Genomic DNA, 20,600 nt, shown 5'->3' with positions numbered 1-20,600 from the left:
GGGTTCACTTATGGGTCCATCATAGAAACTGGGGTAGTCAGTCCCAAGACAGTTTCTGTCACACCTAGTGGCATTGGCCTTGCCACACTGGCTGCTTGCCCCCTTACAATGGATAAGTACAGGCAGACAGTTTCAATAAATGGTGTTGAGGCCCAGGCCTACAGGGGGACAGGTGCCAGTATCACTTTGGTGACTGAAAACCTAGTAGCTCCTGAACAACACATCATTGGACAACAGTACAAGATTATTGATGTCCACAACTCCACTAAGTTTCTTCCCTTAGCTATAGTTCAGCTTAGTTGGGATGGAGTTACTGGCCCTAAGCAGGTGGTAGTGTCACCTAGCTTACCTGTAGACTGTCTCTTAGGTAATGACCTAGAGACCTCAGGTTGGGCTGAGGTAGAGTTTTATACCCATGCAGCCATGCTGGGTATCCCTGAGGAATTGTTCCCTCTCATTTCTACTGAGATGAAAAAGCAAAGGAGAGAAAAAGGCCTGACTGAAAAATCAGGATCCCTCTCCAACAACAGGTAAAAAGGGTATCACAGTATCCCCAACCCACCCTACCATTCGAGATACCATTCCTGTGGTGGGAGAAACCTCTCCTAGGGTGGCACCTGTACCAAGGGACTCATCATCTGGCATAGCTGTACTCCCTGAGGTGGAAGTACCTCTCTGTGGGATAACTAATATTGGTGAGAAAAAGAGCACCATTTTAGTTAACATGGAGCATCCTTCCAACCCTCCCAGAGAAACTTTAGTGCAGAAACCCTGCACTCTCTCAACACTTAGGACAGCAGCCCTGCCCTAGTGTGGAGCTCATAGGACAGCATCCCTGCCCTGCTCCAACTAAAGAGAAACAGCATCCCTGTTCTCTCTTACAGCCATATGGACAACGTTTTTTTGCCCAGCTATGGCTTTACTGAGACCGCATCCCTGTCTGGCATTCTCATCACTAGAAATAGGTCCAGTGGACAATTCCCACTGTTCTAAACTAAAACTTACTGATAGGAACTCTGAAAATATATCTTCACATTGTTGGTTAGCTAAAAAACTTCAAACAGGGTGGTTTACATCCCCACAGGGAAGTAACCATATAGTTGATGATAAAGGGAGTAACCAGTCTATTGCAGAACTACTCTCCACTTATCACCACTTAGACAATAAAGACTCAACTGGCCAAGGTTAGCCTTATTGTCCTTCGTTTGGTGGGGGGGGGTTGTGTGAGAAAGTAGCCTCTTTCTAGCCTTGTTACCCCCACTTTTGGCCTGTTTGTGAGTATGTCAGGGTGTTTTCACTGTCTCACTGGGATCCTGCTAGCCAGGGCCCAGTGCTCATAGTGAAAACCCTATGTTGTCAGTATGTTTGTGTCACTGGGACCCTGCTAGCCAGGACCCCAGTGCTCATAAGTTTGTGGCCTATATATATATATGTGTTCCCTGTGTGATGCCTAACTGTCTCGCTGAGGCTCTGCTAACCAGAACCTCAGTGGTTATGCTCTCTCTGCTTTCCAAATTGTCACTAACGGGCTAGTGACCAATTTCACCAATTCACATTGGCATACTGGTACACCCATAAAATTCCCTAGTATATGGTACCCTTCACAGATGGGCCTCCGTTCACAATGCTGTGCCTGGGATGTCCGAGGACCCTCACAAACTTTTAGTGGCTGTTTATAGCGTTCAAAACCAGAGGTACTGCAGACCGCCGTATCTGAAGAAAACTAACCCCATGTATCAGTTTTCAAGTATTGCAGAGGTTCTGAGATCGAAAACATCTGTCACAGCCAACATGATTATATTTGGTAAGAATTCAGCAGACAAGCCGTTCTCCTTATATTTTTAAGGGGGGGTGGGGGGAGGGGGGGGGAGAATCACACAGCATGGATTTACTGCGTGTGAGATTGAGTTTCCGACCAGTTGCTTTGGTAATTATTGATATATATTTAAAATACACCACAACACACAGTGGGAAGGTAGCCATTTCTTCAGCAGAACCAGGCAATATACCACAGATCGGAGACAACCTTTTTGTAGGTTAACACTGAAAGTAAATTATTTTGTTTATTTAGATTTTTTTTTCCTGGCAGTTCATATAAATAGTATTCCCTTTTTATAGAGTGAAATATGTCGGGTTAACAGTTAATTGCCGTATGATCTGATGCTAAATGCAGTTAATGTCTAAAAGAAAAAAATATAGTTTAGAAAACAAAAGCTTCATTTTTTTTTTTTTTTTTCTTTACACCAGTGAACATTTCCTTTTGAAACCCATAAAATTGAATTCATTTTTAAATGTATTGTGATATAATTACGTTTACTACTGAGGAGCCGTTGAAGCATTTTGAAAACCTAGAAAATGTATGTGAAGATTGACAGGATTGGGGGTGCACTTTTTTTGATATGTTACATGAAACTGCTGCCTTCCGCCCAAGCTTCCATGCATTGACACGGCAGAAGCGTTGGAGCCAAGCCGGGTCGTCTTTTAAGGGGCCGAACCGGATGCAAATGTGGATCTGTGATCAGAACGCTCTGTGAACTGTTTCCAGTCTAGCACGGCACTGGTTCCAGTTTGCTTGTAGGCAATCCTCATAATTTCCCTGGGATGGGATATTGCTCCAGTAATTACAATAAGGCATTTTCATGAGGAAACTCCTGATTAAGAGGTCCTTGTGCTGTCCTAGTAAGGCACATAGAAATGTTGTAAAGGGCCTGAAACACGTTGACATATTTAGTACGAAGCTTATGTCGAAATAGAGATACAAACAGGAAGCTAGCTATGGAGTGTATTAGAATTTGAGACCAATTTTTTTTTTTTTTTTTAAATCCATTGAACTCTTACATGCTTCGAATAGTTTGAACCTTTGGAGTGCTGGTGGATAATTAATTTGAATTACATACAAGGACTGTATGATTATCAGGTTGTTTATATTGTATTTAGTTGCTTATTGTTGTGAGATGTTTGTTTGTAGTAATTGTCTGTTAAATGTCATGTGTAATAATGAGATTTGCATTGCCATGAATTATTTATTCCTATAATATAAAGTAAAAATGATGTAAGAAGAAAGATACACAGGAGGGCTTGGAGTTGTTGTGTTTCAAACATATGTACTGAAAATTGGATACTGGATAAGGGGATATAAAATAGGTGACAAATTTATTTTTACTTGCCACACATTCCCATTTGGGGTGTGAAATTTGTTTAACCCTTCCTGCAGAGGTTTTTTTGTTTTGTGTGCCTATCCATCACATCGCCAAACCATCAGACTGCAGCAAGCCAGGATGTTTATGAAAATTACTTTTCTTTAAATTGAACATAGCTGGCAGGGGACACATTATCTGACACTTGTAATCAGTTTAGACTTCGACTGCGCTACTACAAGTTACATTTCAATATTCTAAGTTAATGTGAATGAAAAAGGTAGGTCTGGGTCTAAGACTATAAATCTCATTCTTAATTCAAAACTTTATTTAGAACTGTAGAAGCCCAATTTTCTGTATTGCCACCGTTAAACTAGAAGCTTCCTTTGCAAATATCCAGAAATTGTCAAAGCAATTACATAAGTGTCTTTATAACTCTAATTCAAGTGAATTATTCAACTCTTGTTTCAGTAAGAAGAAAACATTTCTTACAAAATATAACCATTTTATGAAACGGATATCAGTTATTGGCACGGTTAACAGAATACAATTTCCAGAATATTGTGTCTGTATTCACCTCAGTTAAAGTAGACAAGATTCATACAAGCATTAGCAAAGGCATGCCATGGTTAGTCAACTTTGTGTGCTGCTTTCAGCTTACCCAGAAAGAAGATCCCATAAGTAAGCAACCTCTTGGGCGGTAGCTATGTAAAAACTCGAAATAGTGTCCCTTTGTTTAACAGGCTGCATTAGCAGAGTTGATCTGTACCCTCATGGAGGAGTGTTAAAAAAATAAATCCAAAGATGAAGTTTGCATTGTGAGTTATGAACCCTAAAAGGCATACGTACCAAATAATGAATGGGCATTTCAGTAAATCATCATTTTTTTTTTATTTAAAAAAGTGCAACACATCTTTACCTTATGAACAAAAAAAGCTGTAAATCCAACAAAATTTCAGTGTGAGCAGAGAATAACAAATTAATGAGAGTGAATAGCACTGTCCCATTATTGTATGCTTAGGCAACTTTCAACCATGCTGCACATTGGTCACATTACTGTATAACAGGGATAAAACACATTGACAAAGTAAATAGCTCTCGTACAGATGTGATCTTTTGGCTTAGCCAGTGCTTGTTTCCGTTCTTCTGTATTGATGTTTCCAAGGGAGACCAATTTTTTTAGGGTGACCACTTCCTTTCATGTCCTTATTAACATTGTTTCCCGTCCTGAACTTTTGTGTAATCACCTAATGTATTCTGAGTGTTGCTTTTCTTCCATTGGGCGAATTAGAATAACACACTTGAAAAAATTATATGTTGGTGGAATGTTCAGGACTGGAGACAGTGTCTGTAGGGACCTGAAGTGTGGTCACCCTACCCTTTTTGTAGCTTAGCTTCTTAAGTGGTTCTTGGAAAAATAGCACAGCTTGTACATCTTACGTTCAACCCTTGGCTTCAAACATGGTCCATCATGTCTCGAATCAGCAGCGCAGGAATAATTTTAACTCCGTTTTTCTACTAGGACTCTGGATGTGTCCTTCTACCTCCATTAGAGTGCTTTAGGGCTATTTTATATTTGGAATCAGTCAATGAGTGGCCTAGACTGGCAAGAGAGCACTGTTGAAAGCATCTGAAAATAAAGCTGCTGTTTTCTGTAACAGTCATTGGTCATATGCTCTTCTCTGCATTTTAAGTACAATAAGTTGAAAGTTTGAATGTTGTACAAAGCATTGGTTTTTCCCCAGTGCTTGTTTAACAATGTGATTTACTTGATCGGTTTGCACATTCCCATTCCTTTGCAAACTTTCTTCCCTAAATTGTTCTTTTTTCCTTAGAGAAATCGAATTTCTTTTCTTTTTCTCCTCTTCAGATATTTCTCTGTGCAATGTAAATGTCCACATCACATGAAATGAGGATGTATTGGAGAGATCATGTATAGACTAACAATTGTATCTTCTTCTTTTTAGCTGCCTTCCTCACACAGACAGTCTGCTTGGATGATACCACAGTAAAGTTTGAAATCTGGGACACAGCAGGACAGGAACGGTACCACAGCTTGGCGCCCATGTACTACAGAGGGGCTCAGGCAGCCATTGTTGTCTATGATATCACTAACACAGTAAGTACTTCATGGCAGCCTTGGCATTTGCAGGTAGTTATAAAGGAGATACATATTGTGTTCAGGGGTTTGTTCTTACAGGATCATCACTCATTGGGTTAGGACCTATGCTGTAAAGAGATCTGGCACAAGAATAAACATGATCCATTAATATATATTGTAGCTACAGATCTTTTTACAGTCTGTACCCCAATGTCAGGAAGAACTTTCATAGCTTGGGCAGTCTCGAGTCATTTGGTTATTCAGTGAAGTATCAGTGTAAGTGGTTCATTAGCTAAGCAAATCTCCGATTACTCACACCCACAAAAAAACCTATGCAGGGTCATCACAATATCTTGTTTTTACCCTCAGAGGAGTCTCCTACTAACCAGCTTCCAGAAAATTACTTTTTTCAGATTTTGCATGCATATTGGCAGCATAACACCTAAAAATGGATCTCAACAGCAAGGAAAATATAAAAAAAAAATGCAAATGAAGTGGCTTGAGTGTGGAAGGAAAGAGGCCTCGTACGATGAGGCCCATCTATGATTCATACTAAATGGCTTCCTTTGTCTCTCCTAACATAAGACCCATGCTGTGGAATCACATAGTTATAAACACTTTGCCTTACATAAAGTCTTAACGTTCCTTTTCTCCACATCTAATGCTCCTAACTTTAAACTTCTAGAGTGTGGCAGCAGCATGAATGTAGGCCTGGGTAAAATCATTTGTGTCCCACTAGCAGCAGCATGCATGTAGGCCCGATCAAATTAATGTGACCCACTAGATATAGACTGTTACTACTGCTGTGAGACCCTAGACTTGGGAAATTGTCAGTGCCCATCACTGCATTATATTCACAAATTAAATTCCCTGTCACCCAGGTAATCCCCCTGTACTCTTTTCTAAACTATATTATTAATGTATTCATTTGAAGCCCAAACTGAGTGTGCTATGAACACCATACTTGAGGCTTTCTATGCGGTAAAGAGCACTACTAACATTCTCCTGAAAAGAAAACCTTTATTCCGAAGATTATTTTTTATAAGGGACTTATGTAAAATATACCTTTTGCATTACTCTCTACATAAGGCCCATTTTTATCATTACTCCTATTTTGTTCTCCTTGAACCTACTTGACACCTTAGCTGCAGCATTTGGACCCTCTTGACGGTTCTCTGGGCTTTTGATCACCAGCCCACTTCACAGAAATGGTGATGTGGTTGTGACATCTTCTAAATGAGCCTTTTTCAGGCCATGTGGACCTGCTGAAGGTTCATGTCGACCCCTTATGCAGGGTGTAAATGTAACTATAGAAATAGTTTTGGCTGCTTTACTCAGGACTGCTCCATATGCCAGTTTTTTTCCATGTTCATTTATTTCTTGAAGAAGCCACCTTTTTGCATAACTTCAGTTCAATGTGTCCGTTCTCACTTCTAAATACAAAGCGTAAAAAAGGACGTGACTGAAATGTAGAGTGAAAGAGTGATATCAGAAGAACTGATCTAGTCTCTATTTTGTTCCTCAATCTGACAAGACTAACATTTCCTTTGCTGTCTAAAAGGGTGAAGATGACTTGTTTATTGATGAGGCATCATTAGCTGCTTTGTACTAGTATTCAAGAGCCTATTCAATGACTGGGATATCTAGAGGCATTCCACTGTTGGCTGAGACTGTCACAGAGAAGACCGCTTACTCCAAAGTCATTGTCAGCGACTCCTCCATTGATGACCACGTCATCAACAATAAAGCAAAGCTTAATCCGCCACATAACGTGCCCTCGTCCATGACTCCCCCTCCATCTCTCTCCCCTCCCCCCAAGAAACGCACATCTTATTAACATGCAGCAATGTCCACAAAAGAAATATTGACTCTTTGAATACTTGTGCAATTATCTATGCTTTACCTGTGCCTATTTGTGACTAAACTGAGATGTGCATGCCAAGAACTTGCATATGTTACCTTGGTCTGCCCTGTTCAACTCACTTGAAGATTATCCCTTGCTCCTCACCAGCACCACTACTTCCACCCATGCGGCAGCTTGTAATGCCTGCCAGTTCCATCCTTACTAGCATGGATGGATGGATGCATGAGTTCTTTAAAAGATTTTTAACTGCATCCACTCCACAGGTCCCAGTACGAGAGAAGCCAGAAGCTGATTATGACTTTAGTATGAGGAGAGTGATGTTGAGGGCCTAAAAGATCTGGGGGGGTCACATCATGAAGAACCAGTCCAGATGGATGATCTCTAACCTCTTATGGCAGCTATGAATTGGTCTCCCAAAGCAAGCACCTCCACTAGATTTCCTGTTAACAAGATTGCCAAATTGAAATCTTTTATTTAAAAAATGTGTACATCAGGAAAATGAGAATTTCCAATGTCTAATAAAGAAAACATTGCTTTTTACGAATTTAAATAGCAACCATGGAAATCTATTAATTGAATTTGTATGCTTGACCATCTGTCATAAGGCCATCATCGCCTGATTTAATTCATAATGGTGTCTAGGATAGTGGAAAATATATAGATTTGTGATACCTGTATGCTACGTTACTGGACTCTCTGATTACTACTACACCAAAAAGCTGAAGAACACTGCTCAGTCCTGACTTATTTGCGGTGGGCGGTGCCTTTTAACTCATTAAATATGTATGTGCTGTTACTGCCTCAAGTGTGGAAGTCTCATTTCGGCCCTCTTTATTGTATATTGTATACACGTATAGAGCGCAGACACACCAAAGGCACCATGGCTCTATACATGAAAAAACGAGTGCCTAAAAGACGACGAGAAGTGAGGGCGGGAGAGTCTGGATTACCAGAAAAGGAAAGTTCAGTCTTTATGAAAAAAAGCATACTCCGAATTAAAACCAGGCTAAAGTATAGTGTTCGATACACAGAAGTCTGGAGCCTCCCCATCCAAAGCATGCTTCCTTGAACTATAGGATCTTCATTGGACACAAGATCCAAATTTCAACAAGCAGGACGTTGTTTAGGGGACAGTGAGATCCAAAATAAACTTGGGGCTTGTGTGGCATGGCTGTGAGACAGACACATTTAAAATGGGTCCTCTGCCTTAGCTACAGGCAGCGTAGTGACCGCTAAACGCCTGACCCTTTTGTTTCTTATGCAGAGGCACCCAACATTCCAATCAAAACACGATTGGATAAATGGGCCTGCTTCTCGTGAGGAATAAAAGGCAAGATTTCCATTGAAGTTCACAGAAACAGAAAACAGGTTATCTTTTTTTTATCAACATATTTAAATATTTGGTTAAAGAACAATGGAAAAAATTAAACAATAAAAATTACTAACCCTAATCACTAACCTATTTTCTTAGGTGCCATAGTTGCCAAATCTGACATGACCAAAATCATTCCTAAATTAGGCATAATGTACTCTAGTTGCCACAGAAGCCGCTATGTTCCTTCGATATCTTGTAGTATTGGTAGTGACATATTGTGTAGAACACTCAACCAGTGCATTGTCACACAAGTCGATATGTCCCTGCACATAACTTGTAGGAAAGGAAAATGATTTACTTGGCCTTGAAGCCTTTCTTTCAGGACTAAGCTCTATGGTGGGTATAATCAATTCCCTTCCTGCAGTGCACACATAATTGCTCAGTTTGCTCATCAGAACCTAAATAATGCAAAAACCATACTTTCTTTGTATCAGATATACATTAAATTCTTCAATCATTGTTTCCATTTTGCAGGTGGATCATCAGGTAGTTAGAGGAGACATAAGTGTGCCCATTGTCTAGCATAACTAAATGCATACTATCATTGTAAATCAAAGCTTGACTGGAAATCTTTTGTTATCAAGATAGATGGTAGACCCGAATGATGTATACCTTTGGTCATCTTCATTAACATTTTTACTCTTTTAAACCGTGCAGATATGTTGATGAGGACCCTACATGTTTTTTTTATTTTATTAAAGACATGCATGTTGCGGAAGGTCACCAGTCAGAATTCTGATGGGATACCTTTACTAAACTTAACCTCTTGCACCCAGAATAATTGAAAGTACCCCTTCTCATCTATGATTTAAGTTTCCATGCCAGTAGAACATTCACAAAACATGCATGCTCAAACTGGTAAACCTAATTGGCAAAATGGTCATCGCAAGTTTTGAAACGCTTCATTGTTGCTTTCTACATGACAGATGGCAGCCTCTTCCATTTCACATTGAAACATACATTAAAAACACTATTCACAGCTATTCTGCTTCATGCCAGATCTTTTTTTACCTCTTTTGGGTTCCACCAAAGATGCACACTAGTGAAACATACTAGATGAGTTTCAGACACCAGAGGATGAGAACCAGGGCAGTGTCATCCTTGCAAGCTTTGGGGTTAACTTGCAATGAGGAGTCTATCTGGCTCGGGATATACATTGTGGTGTGTCTCCATGAAATCTGTTATGCCAAGTAGAGGTCACACTGAAGTGTGTGTGCGCGCATCAAGATAGTCATTTAATTGACACAGATCCATAAAAATACTTTTTCCCTGAGCTAACAAAAATCTGATGCTAACTGCAAGGTTATACATTACATCACCTCCAGCAAACGTGACCATAACCTCACAGTAACACTTGTAAGGATCCAGTACATCATACCTTTGCTTATTTGATATATTTTTAAAGGGGCTAGCAATGCCTTTGTAAAACAAGTGATTTAAGGCCTAAAGTGGTTATCTGTTTGCTACTGTCACATGCTATTATTTTGATAGCTTCCCTAATACTCTGCAGGAGGTCTGTTAGAAGAGGGAGATTATAATGCTAATTAGCTTTCTGATGTCAGTTTCTGACTTTATTTTCCGTGGCCTGTTTGAAGTGCTTTACTTTTAACTGCCCTTTTGTCAATATATGTTCAGTGGCATGTGTGGCTGTAGATACACATGCTCTGCATACTTCTGCCATCTAGTGTTGGGTCCGGTTGTGTACATGTTGTTTTTCTTCAAAGAATTTGTTGGAGTCACAAGTTAGTGATCCCTCCTTTCATTGATAATGTGCATGGGCATCAACCCATTTTTAGATTCTTTTCTTTCTGGGTCCGGACGTGTTCTTCGTGCTCCGGTTCGAGCCAACTTCGTGTCCCTTCGGAATTACTTTGACTTCTTTATTTGTCTGTATTGTTTACAATCGCTTTTCATTAACATACTGCAAACGCGGGACGTAAAACACACTTCGTCTGGTCGCCGTACTCTGCCACCCCTCACCCCCATGATCAGGCCTCTTTTTTTCCCACATTTCGGTATGTAACTGAAATGTGCTGCTATTAGAATTTCCGTTTTTGCCCTAGGTGTCACACCAGATACCCTCACACAGACCTCCACTCTGTGTCTAACCTTTGTTTATCACCAGATCACAACTAAGAGTACTGTGAAGGCTGTCAATTGTTTTGGTTGAAGAAGACGCTACAAGATAGTTGAGCATGACGAAAAGAAATGCAACGAAAATACCTAGAGTAGAAACCGGATATCTTCGGGCTCCAAGACATCGAGCCACAGGAAGAGTTCCATGAGACTACTACGTTGGCAGAAGAGGTCTTATCCATTTCAGAATCCAGATCCAAATCTTGGGCTGAAGAGGGCGTGCAGACATAACCGGTACCAGCGACGCAGCGCGCAGTGAGTGAGGCACTCTGCTTCAACAGAGACTAAGGCTCTGTTGAGGGGCCACCACTGCCAGCAGGCCATGATCAGCACCGAATGATTGCCAAGGATGCCTCGCATTCCTGCTTGGTACCGAAGGCCAAGCCTAAAGACTCCTCTCATAGAATGACCGCCAAGGTTTCAGCATCCACCCAACCTAGGCTGTCTTCGGTCCCAACATCATCACCATTGAGCTTTTCGGCACCAAAACAAAAACATTCTTCGGCACTGAAAGTTTCGCCAATCAGATCAAAACCATCTATTTTGGCACCAGAGCTTATTTTACAGACTATGGCAGAGAAGCTCAATCCGAAACAAAAGACTTTACATATTGAACCAAATACTGGTTGAATCATTGCAAATTCTTCCCATGTTAAGCCACATACTTCATTTGAGGAGGCTATTGATATCCAACCACCTCCACAGAAGAAAAGGGAAAAGGATATTGCCTCCAGTCTAATACCGCCACCTCCTTCACTACATCATTCACACTCTGAGGCAGAATATTTAAAACAAGAAACTTCATTAGGGTTGCCACGTTCCTATGTAGAAGACCAGGGGAGGGATGATCACATACAACAGCCACCATTTGTTCCCTGGAACACACAAAATTGACCCACCGGGGAACACAGATCCTGATTTATAATCTGCAAAACCATCTCCACCACACAGCACTACATCTTTTAATGAGCTAGTAGCTAGGGCGGCTGCATACCATCAGGTCCCATTGCATAAGTACCCTATAGAAAATGATTTTCTATTCAAAACCCTTCCTTCTACCACTAGGGCAGCTCAGTATCTGCCAGTGTTAAAGGGAATGACACTGCATGGAGTTGACATTTTTAAAGACCCTGTTAGTGTAAAAATAAAGTACACCCGGGGTTGACAAAAAATATAAACCAGCCCCAACAGATCCTGCTTATATTAAGGGACAGATTTCACTAGATTCCTTAGCAGTCTCCAATGCTCGTAAAAGTGCTAATTCTCAAACTTCTGGGGATGCACCTCCTCCAGACAATGAGTCCAAGTTCATTGACGCTTCAGGCAAAAGGTTGGGGACTCAGGCAGCCAACCACTGGAGGATTGCCAACACACAAGCCCGATTGTCAAGATATGACAGAGCTCACTGGGATGGGATAAAAGATCTTATTCTGCATCTCCAGAAGAATTTAAAAAGAAGGGACAACAACTTTTGCAAGAGGGCAAGTTGATTCCTAACAATTGTATTAAATCTGCTCGCAATGTGGCATATACAGCTGCCAGGGGAATAAAAACAAGTGTAATATTACACAGTCATGTATGGCTGCATATATCAGGTTTTAAACCTGAAGTCCAGTAAGTGCTGTTAAACTCTCCCTTGCATCAGGAACATCTTTTTGGTCCACAAGTAGACCAAGCTCAGTAGAAAATGAAAAATTATGATGATGTTGGAAAGTCTATGGGAGCTTTACAAACTCCTGGAAACAGAGGCTCCTTTCGTAAAACAACTTTCAAACAAAATAATAGCAAGTAGCGTACCTCTTTCAGACAGCAACGTTCACTATCACCTTCAAGAGGTTTTTATAGAGGGTCATATAAGGGAAACCATTCCAGAGGAAGAGGTACCTTCACTTCCACCTCAAAACAGTGACTCTCTCCTCATGTCGGGGGACATCTACAGCAGTTTTTCCCCAGGTGGCAAAATATAACAGACCAGTGGGTTTTGGACATTATCCAACATGATTATTGCCTGGAGTTCATAAACACACCTCCAAATATACCACCAAAAAAGCACGAACTCTCTAAAACATCTCCAGTTGTTAAATCAAGAAGTACAGGCTTTCCTTCACAAAGGAGTATTAGTTCATTCCTAATCACCAAAAGGGGAAAGGAGTTTACTCACTCTGTTTTCTCATTCCCAAAACATTTGGGTCCCTTTCGTCCATTTCTAGATCTCGGATCACTGAATCCATGCATCCTATCAGAGCATCTTCATATGGTCACTCTGCAAGATGTAATACCACTATTATAATAGGCAGACTTCATGTCCGACCTAACTGTCAAGGATGTTTATTGCCACATCTCAGTACATCCAGCACACAGAAAACTTCTCAGATTTGTTGTACAAGGCAGACACTATCAGTTCAAAGTTCTCCCATTTGCAGTAGTTGCAGCGCATCTACACAGACAAAGCATTTGTGTCTTCCCATATCTGGACGATTGGCTTATCAAATCCAGTTCCTTTCAGCAATGTGTGCAGCACACAGACAACCATTCATCTCCTACACCAGTTAGATGTTACCATCAACATACAAAAATCACACCTACAACAGTCTCAGATGCAGCCCTACTTAGGAGCTGTTCACAACACACAATTAGGATTGGCTTATCCCAATACAAACAGGATTCAGAAAATAACCTCCTGACTGTATGACCATTCTTAAGGAAGCATGCAGACCCAGAACTAGAGCATGTTTTGCCGCTAAATGGAAAAGGTTTGCTATTTATTGTCAAAACAAAAGGATCGATTTGTTTAATATAACTATTCAAGAGATTCTTTGCTATTTGCTCTACTTGCAAACCTGTGGCTGAGCACACACTTCAATACGACTGCTTTTGGCAGCAATAGCAGCTTATATACAAAATAGGCAACATTATTAAAAAATACCAGTTGTTAAAGCATTTATGGAAGGTCTTAGGAGTGATACCTCCCACGGTGCCTCCAGCACCAACCTTGAATCTTAATATTGTGCTTTACAGACTTATGGGACCTCCATTTGACCCTTTACATAAATGTCTAATCCAGTTTCTTTCTTGGGAAGTAGGCTTTTTGGTGACAATCTCTTCACTAAGACATGTGAGTAAACTTCAGGCATTAACCTTAGAAAACCCCTTTTTCCAGGTACATAAGGATAGGGTAGTACTTCCTACCAATCCAAAGTGTCTTCCAAAAGTGGTTTCCGCTTTTCACTTGAATCAATCTGTTTAGATACCAGTATTCTTTCCTCAACCTGATTCAGTTGCTGAAAGAGCTCTACAGACCTTAGATATTAAGAGCAGTACTGCAGTACATTGATAGAACTAAAGACGTCCGAAACGCGAAACAACTTTTTGTGGCTTTTTCACCTACACATATTGGGAACGGTATATCTAAAGCAAGCATATCAAGCTGGATAATTAAATGTATCCAAACATGCTATACTAAAGCTAAAAGATCTCTACCCATACCTCCTAGAGCACACTCAACTTGTAAAATAGGTGCATGTATGACTTTTTTTGGGAAACATCCCCATCATTGACATCTGTAAAGCAGCCACATGGTCAAATCCACACACAATTACCCCATTTATTTATTTATTTTGAGACAGCTGCAATACCCATGGGTTAGCCACCGCTTGTGGGACTACACTGCTTTTACAGTCTATGCAGAACATGTGTATCTACAGCCACACATGCCATCACACGGATTATGTTACTTACCCTGTAAGCATCTGTTAGTGGCATGTAGTGCTGTAGATTAACACACGCCCACCTCCTCAGACACCCTTAGCTGTTGCAGTATTGATTACACTTCACGGACATGGACCTCTCATACTAATGCTATATTCAAACTCCATCCTCACCCGACTGCGGGAAAACAATCTAACAATGGAGTTGGTGCCCATGCTCAGTATCACCAAAAAGGGGGGAGTGGGAGACGGGGTCACTTTACCTTGTGGCTTTGACGACTTCTTTGAAGAAAATAACATGTACACATCCTGACCCAACAGCACATGGCAGATGTACGCAGAGTGAATCTACAGCACTTCATTCCCTGAACAGATGCTTACAGGGTAAGTAAGATAATCCTTTTTTTGTATTATGTAAGCGTCTAATGTTTAAAATTACTTAAATAAGCAGAGAATAGATCTTACCATATCCTGCCTGTTCCTGGTCATCATACATTTTTAGGTGTCACTGAGAGTCTTGTTGCTTGCTTCTAGCTTGTGTGTTGCATTTAAAGTCATTCAGTGCCACATGTGCCTACATGGTGAACGTTTTTCTCTATATTTAAAGAACAAAAATCAACTTTTCATCTGTTTGTTTCTCTGCCTTTTTTCAGATGTCGTTTTTTTTTTTTTTTTTTTTTTTTTTGCTTCCTAGTTGTCTTTCCTATAAGGCACTATTAGCACGGCTTCATGCTAACCAATTTGGATTAGTGTTACCCTTTTTTAGGGCATTTCATCTTTTTATATCTATCTTGAGATGGACCAGGAGCGATACTGTCAGTGGTGCAAAGGGGTCTATGTTGTCTCCCTTAAATCCTGCTTTTGTCTGTGATTGCCCTAACTGTGTCCTTATTACTTTGCACCTGTCCGTAATGCATTAGTAAAGTGCTTGTTTGGGATTTGTCTTGTATCATTCTTGTTAATTAGCTTGTTTCCCTTGTGTTTTCTTACAGAAGGCATATAATCGTGTTATTTTTGTGTCAGCCTTCCTTACAAAGCACACTTCACATTGTTGGTGTTTTCTGCAGCACCTCTATAAACCAAAACATTATCATTGAAGCTAGGATTGTAACCTCAATACACTCAGTGAAAAGCTGCTCTAAGATGTCCATAACCAATAACAAAGCTTGGTTTACCTAGACTAACCTAAGACGTTCCACAGAATTTGGCAGTAAAAGTTACCAAAGAAAGGCCTAAAACGCATATATTTTGACATCTTAATGTACGTGGGTGGATAACACAACAAGGTGTGTTGCTCACCAGATATTCCTTCTCATAAGGGTGGATGAAAGAGGTCTTCTGAAGAAAAGTTGCTTTTACAAATGTTTTAATGCTCTTTCCAAAAAAGACCTACAAGAAACCTGCTCACATATGGTGTTATAGGGTTGTGGGCTCATCACATTAAACATGCAAACTACTCCGCTACTCAAAATGACAGACAAGCCTTGAAAAAAAGTTACACTTTTTTAAAAGGAGCAAAATGTCTGCATACAAGCTATGAAAAAAAACTGAATTGAGTTAAAAATACATGTAATAAACTGTCCTACCACTTTTGAGGTCTGTTTCTCTATCACTTTGAAGTTTTCTCAATTTCTTCTCAAGGTGAACACATTCTATACATACTTAACTAGCATTTGTATGTGTATTAACCTTAATTTGTCTCCTGGAAAAAGTCAAGTGATTTATCTTCACAAAGGTATAAGAGCTGCACTAATGCTTATTTACGAAGAGCAACTCTTAAATGTAGGAAGGAGAAAAATGGGGATAGGGTGGGTAGTAATATACCAGTGCACAGCATTATTAAGAGGGTAACTAGAACCCTTGAAAGTCATTTAGGTCTACTTAGGAGAAGTTAGGGCTTCAGAAACGCATGGCGTTTTACAGGTGCTGTCTGTAATGTTTTACCCCCTCATCGGATTCATTGATTTTTATTTTTATTTTTTTTAAACATATAATTTGTTCTACTTTTTTCTGACCCTTAATATTCTTTCTTAACACACAACGGCCGTGTGTGTGTGTGTGTGTGTGTGTGTGTGTGTGTGTGTGTGTGTGTATATAGTATGGTTACTAAATTCCCAATTGTACATGCTTTGATGGTATTTTATCCCTGTTTTTTTTTTTTTTTTTTTTTTTTTTTCTTCTCTTTTTCTTAAGGATACATTCACACGAGCCAAGAACTGGGTGAAGGAACTCCAGAGACAAGCAAGTCCTAACATTGTTATTGCTTTATCTGGCAATAAGGCTGACCTCGCCAATAAAAGGGCTGTTGATTTTCAGGTGAGTCTGAGATGGACCTTTTTTTTTTTTTATCTGCAAAAGCCTAATAGAGCAAGAGGTTCCTGGCAGCCTCTCACTACAGCAAAGAACTCTCCACCAAAGCAGCATCACCTTCACTCTGATAGCACTAGTGAACACCTGGTAGGCGGGAGTATCGCCAACCATTCCCCTCACTAACAGAGAATATCGATAATCCCAGATAGACGCCAATTTTCTTCTGATCTGTAACTCTAACATTCTTCTTAAGGACACTGCTTTTTGATCTACTACTCAGTGCAGAAAAAAGTACACATCTTGAGGTACCATCAATGTTAGGTTGCAGTGTAGAAAACAATGGTTCAAGAGAAACTTAGGATTCTTGCACCTTGACTGAACTTTATTATCTATGTCCGGGTGATTAGAGCTGTTGCATAGATATGCAGAAAACTTAACGTCCGAATTCCTACATATGAGAAACACCGAATATTTCTAAGATTTAATTTACATGTCAAAGAACAATACCAGTAAAAGTACTCTTTAGGATGAAAACCTGCCTCCTAAGCTTTCTCCCAATGTATACAGTGGTAGCTGCTTTGATTCAGTGAAGAGGTATCTTGGTCTACTTCTGCCTAGTCAAATAGTTGCTTAAGGCAGTATGTTTTGCAACATGGTACTGGACCTTTATTAACTCCTGGATCTGCTGAATACAATAAATTGAGGCTTTCCTGGGGACAAGTTTTACAAAAGTGTTTCCTTCCAAGGACAGACTGTCTATTCTGAACAAGTGTAAATTGTAGCTCTGTTATCCTATACTATTGTATGGTATGGGATGTCTTCATAGTCCAACATGCTAGACTGAATATGTATACTCCTCAGGAACTAGTGGAATATCAGTTGTCCCTGACACCAGGAAATTAGGACAGACATATCCAGTTCTTTGATAACTTTCTTCAGTCCTTAGCTTGGTGAGGCAAGAAGTAAAACATGGTGCAGAGAGTCAGTTTTTAGAAATCTCTTCCACAGCTCTTAATGGATACCTCCGTGGAGGACTTATATAAATGTAACCCTTGCCTCGGATTGGGAGGGTGAGGGACAGGTATTTGTCCAGGTCTGAGCAAATGTCAATTCAACATGTGAAATGGAAGATGCCCTATTAGGCCCTAAAATCATTGCTTTCTGCAATTGCCTTTCTATTAACTGTACAGCACACAAACACCACCACTGTCCTGCATCCACTCAACAAGCAAGGAGAGAGGATCCATATCCAGAGGTCTGTAAAAGAAAGCTTTAACAATTTGGCATTTGTTTCTGATGAGTAACATAAACCACAGATAGGTCTATCACCTCGGTCTCACATTTGTAAGGCAGACTAATACACAAGCTGCATCTGGGAGAGCAGAAATGTGTCAAACACCACAGTTTTTCTCAATATTTTCCAAGGCAGTTTGTTTACCAGCAATGCAAATGCATAATACTGAGACCTTGCAGACCCTTCTTTCACAAGGATGCCCTTTGCCTTCTCAATACATATTCAGACATTCAGTCATTCTGCTTGTCAGTCTTCCTGCTACCAAAGTAACGGGTAATGCAAAGCAACAATAATTCTCATTTCTCCTGAATTATAAGATGGAGCGGTCTGCACTTGACCCACGCACTTGTCTGAACACACAGTTCACTTTGAGCCAGGTCCGATCTTCTCTTAAGATGGGTAGGCAATAGAAGATCTCAAACACCATTGTGCTATTTGACCTGTAGAATAGCTTACTGAATCTTCCAGATGAATCCATAGACATGGTGAAAGACTCTAAATGTCCTTCCATGGAATTGTCACGTCTGTTAGAAGCAGAGGCGAAGTAGTTGTTCTACCCTGTTTGTTTGTGTCAACCTGACGTGAATTTTACAAGGATCTTAATGCCAGGACTTAGCACCTGCCCCTGATAGATTACGTGTTCATTGGTATGGATGATAGTCTCTCTGCTTGTTTTATCAGCAAATTATCTCTTTAAACTAAGTTTCTAATTTGACTAGTTGTCTTAGTTTGTAAATCTACACCATTTGCCCATAGCCTGTGACTCTCTTTTTTGTGTTTTGTAAATCTGTTTTTATTGTTTTACAGCAGCAACAACAACTTCAGAGTCAGCGAGGAGGGATAGAGGGAGGAGGGGCGAGTGATGATCTTATTTTGGTGGACTTCACAAGCATTTTGCATGATTCCATTTAAAATTAAATTTTCACAGAGAACAGTATAATAATTGTGGCTCAGCATGCACGTACAGACCAGGCGATTCCCCAATTTAAGAGCATGGGACAGGAAGGGTATCTAGTGTGTTTGTTTGGGGGGGGGGGGTGGAGTAGTCTCCTATGCGAGACACAGTAGGTATAACGACGCCATGTACTCTGTATAACGCTGACAGAGTTCAGTCTGTGCATTGGTGGAATTATCAATGTTATTCGTGGGTCTGTGTAACTACGGGGCAGTACAACTTCTGTATCAGACAATCCTTTCATGATGGGTGAATGTAATTTTGGGTGTCAACATTCGCTACAAATATGTCCCAGCACCCACTCTGCGCAACAGCCCTCTGCCCCACAGGGAATGCAAGATGCTTGCCTCCTCCCCACCCCCTGTAGCACCATTTGGTGAAGCAGAATCTGGGATTGCGGGAGACCTCTTTAACCTGTTGGAGATCTCTAGTCAATGTTTTCGGGGTTAATGGGTGTGAGAGAGACTACTCTCCATCTATTGAGCACTTCGTTCTTGCTCCCATTGACATCCATAGTTAGGGCTTTGTATAATAGTGAAATGGCTCATTTCTGGCCAATACCTGATAGAGTATGGAGGATGGCCAAATGTTGTGGTTCCTCATCAGTTCTCCAGGTATTCTGCACCAATTGATGGAGGGCATGATATGTTGAGAAATGTCCTGGGCCCAAGGAAGAGATGTCCATAAAGTCGGCTTAGGCCCTAAATGAGCCTTCATTGAAAAAGTCCCAGTCTCTTTTTCGGGCCAAGGGATCAAGTTATGGCTCGTGGGCAAAGCGGGTCTGCCTGGTACCAGAATTGTGGGGATGGAAGACGTACCCTGTATAAAACAGGGCCAACACACTTGCATCATTGCCATCAAATTAGTTCCCTTTACGGAGAGCGCGTGCGGTCGAACAACCTGGTATATACACTGGTCCTGCCCATTCTTGCACGTTCTTACTCCTTTTCTGCACTGGGGGACTCACTAAGCTACCGTATGAGGCCACTGTAACTGCGCAGCAGCATAATAAAGCTCAAAGTTTGCATGCTTAGACCACCCTCCAGGAGCAGTTGTGTGATAGCTAGGGGTACGTGACGTTGGTCTTTCCCCACAACAGTTCCAACAGCAAACCATGCAGTTCCTGAAAGAAGCCCCTGGGAATCACTATTGGCAATGCGGAAAAGTACAGCAGCCTAAGGAGTATCAACATCTTAACTATCACCACTCGTTAAAGTGGAGAAAGTGGCAGGAAACCACAGAAGGGGAGCAATCCATGAATAGAGTGAAGCGTGCAGCCCAGATTGCCATCTTGAAGGGCGTCCATGGAGTGATAAATTTGTATGCCTAAATACTTAAAAGGATTTGTGGCACCACTGCAGGCACTGGTTCAGAAGATCGTCCTTGAGGGGTGCAGGGATCTGGGCGAGGGGGGAGAATCCATGACTGCCTTATTCAACAGAGGCCCAAAACGTCTCCAAAGGCACCCATGAGAGCCATCAGGGAGGTCTCACTATTATTTAAGAATATTAGTGCATCATCTGGGTAAAGTGACACAAAATGAGGAGTATCCAATTCCTGTATCCCCCAGCTTTGAGCATGTAAACGCAGATGGCAGGCAAGAGGCTCCATAGCAAATGCAAGAGTGGGCAGCCCTGTCTGGTACCTCTGGACATCGAAAAACTGTCATATCAGTTGTCTTGTTTCTACTCTGGCCAGCGGATTGCAATACAAGGTGCAAA

The 20,600-nt window shown here is 40.9% G+C and overlaps 1 protein-coding gene across 1 annotated transcript in view; it reads left to right on the top strand.

The window, feature by feature from the left end:
* The window catches only part of RAB5C (RAB5C, member RAS oncogene family), a 148,488-nt gene that overhangs the window by 85,893 nt on the left and 41,995 nt on the right, over positions 1-20,600 (top strand). The window contains exons 3-4 of the mRNA XM_069237679.1: positions 5,105-5,256; positions 16,514-16,636. Coding sequence (XP_069093780.1) covers positions 5,105-5,256; positions 16,514-16,636 — 275 coding nt within the window. The remainder of the gene's footprint in view (positions 1-5,104; positions 5,257-16,513; positions 16,637-20,600) is intronic.

The sequence above is a fragment of the Pleurodeles waltl genome, chromosome 6 (genome assembly GCF_031143425.1).
Source record: "Pleurodeles waltl isolate 20211129_DDA chromosome 6, aPleWal1.hap1.20221129, whole genome shotgun sequence".
NCBI classification, from domain to species: domain Eukaryota; kingdom Metazoa; phylum Chordata; class Amphibia; order Caudata; family Salamandridae; genus Pleurodeles; species Pleurodeles waltl.
The sequence above is the reverse complement of the archived record's forward strand: the minus strand, read 5'-3'. Positions and strand labels throughout refer to the sequence as shown.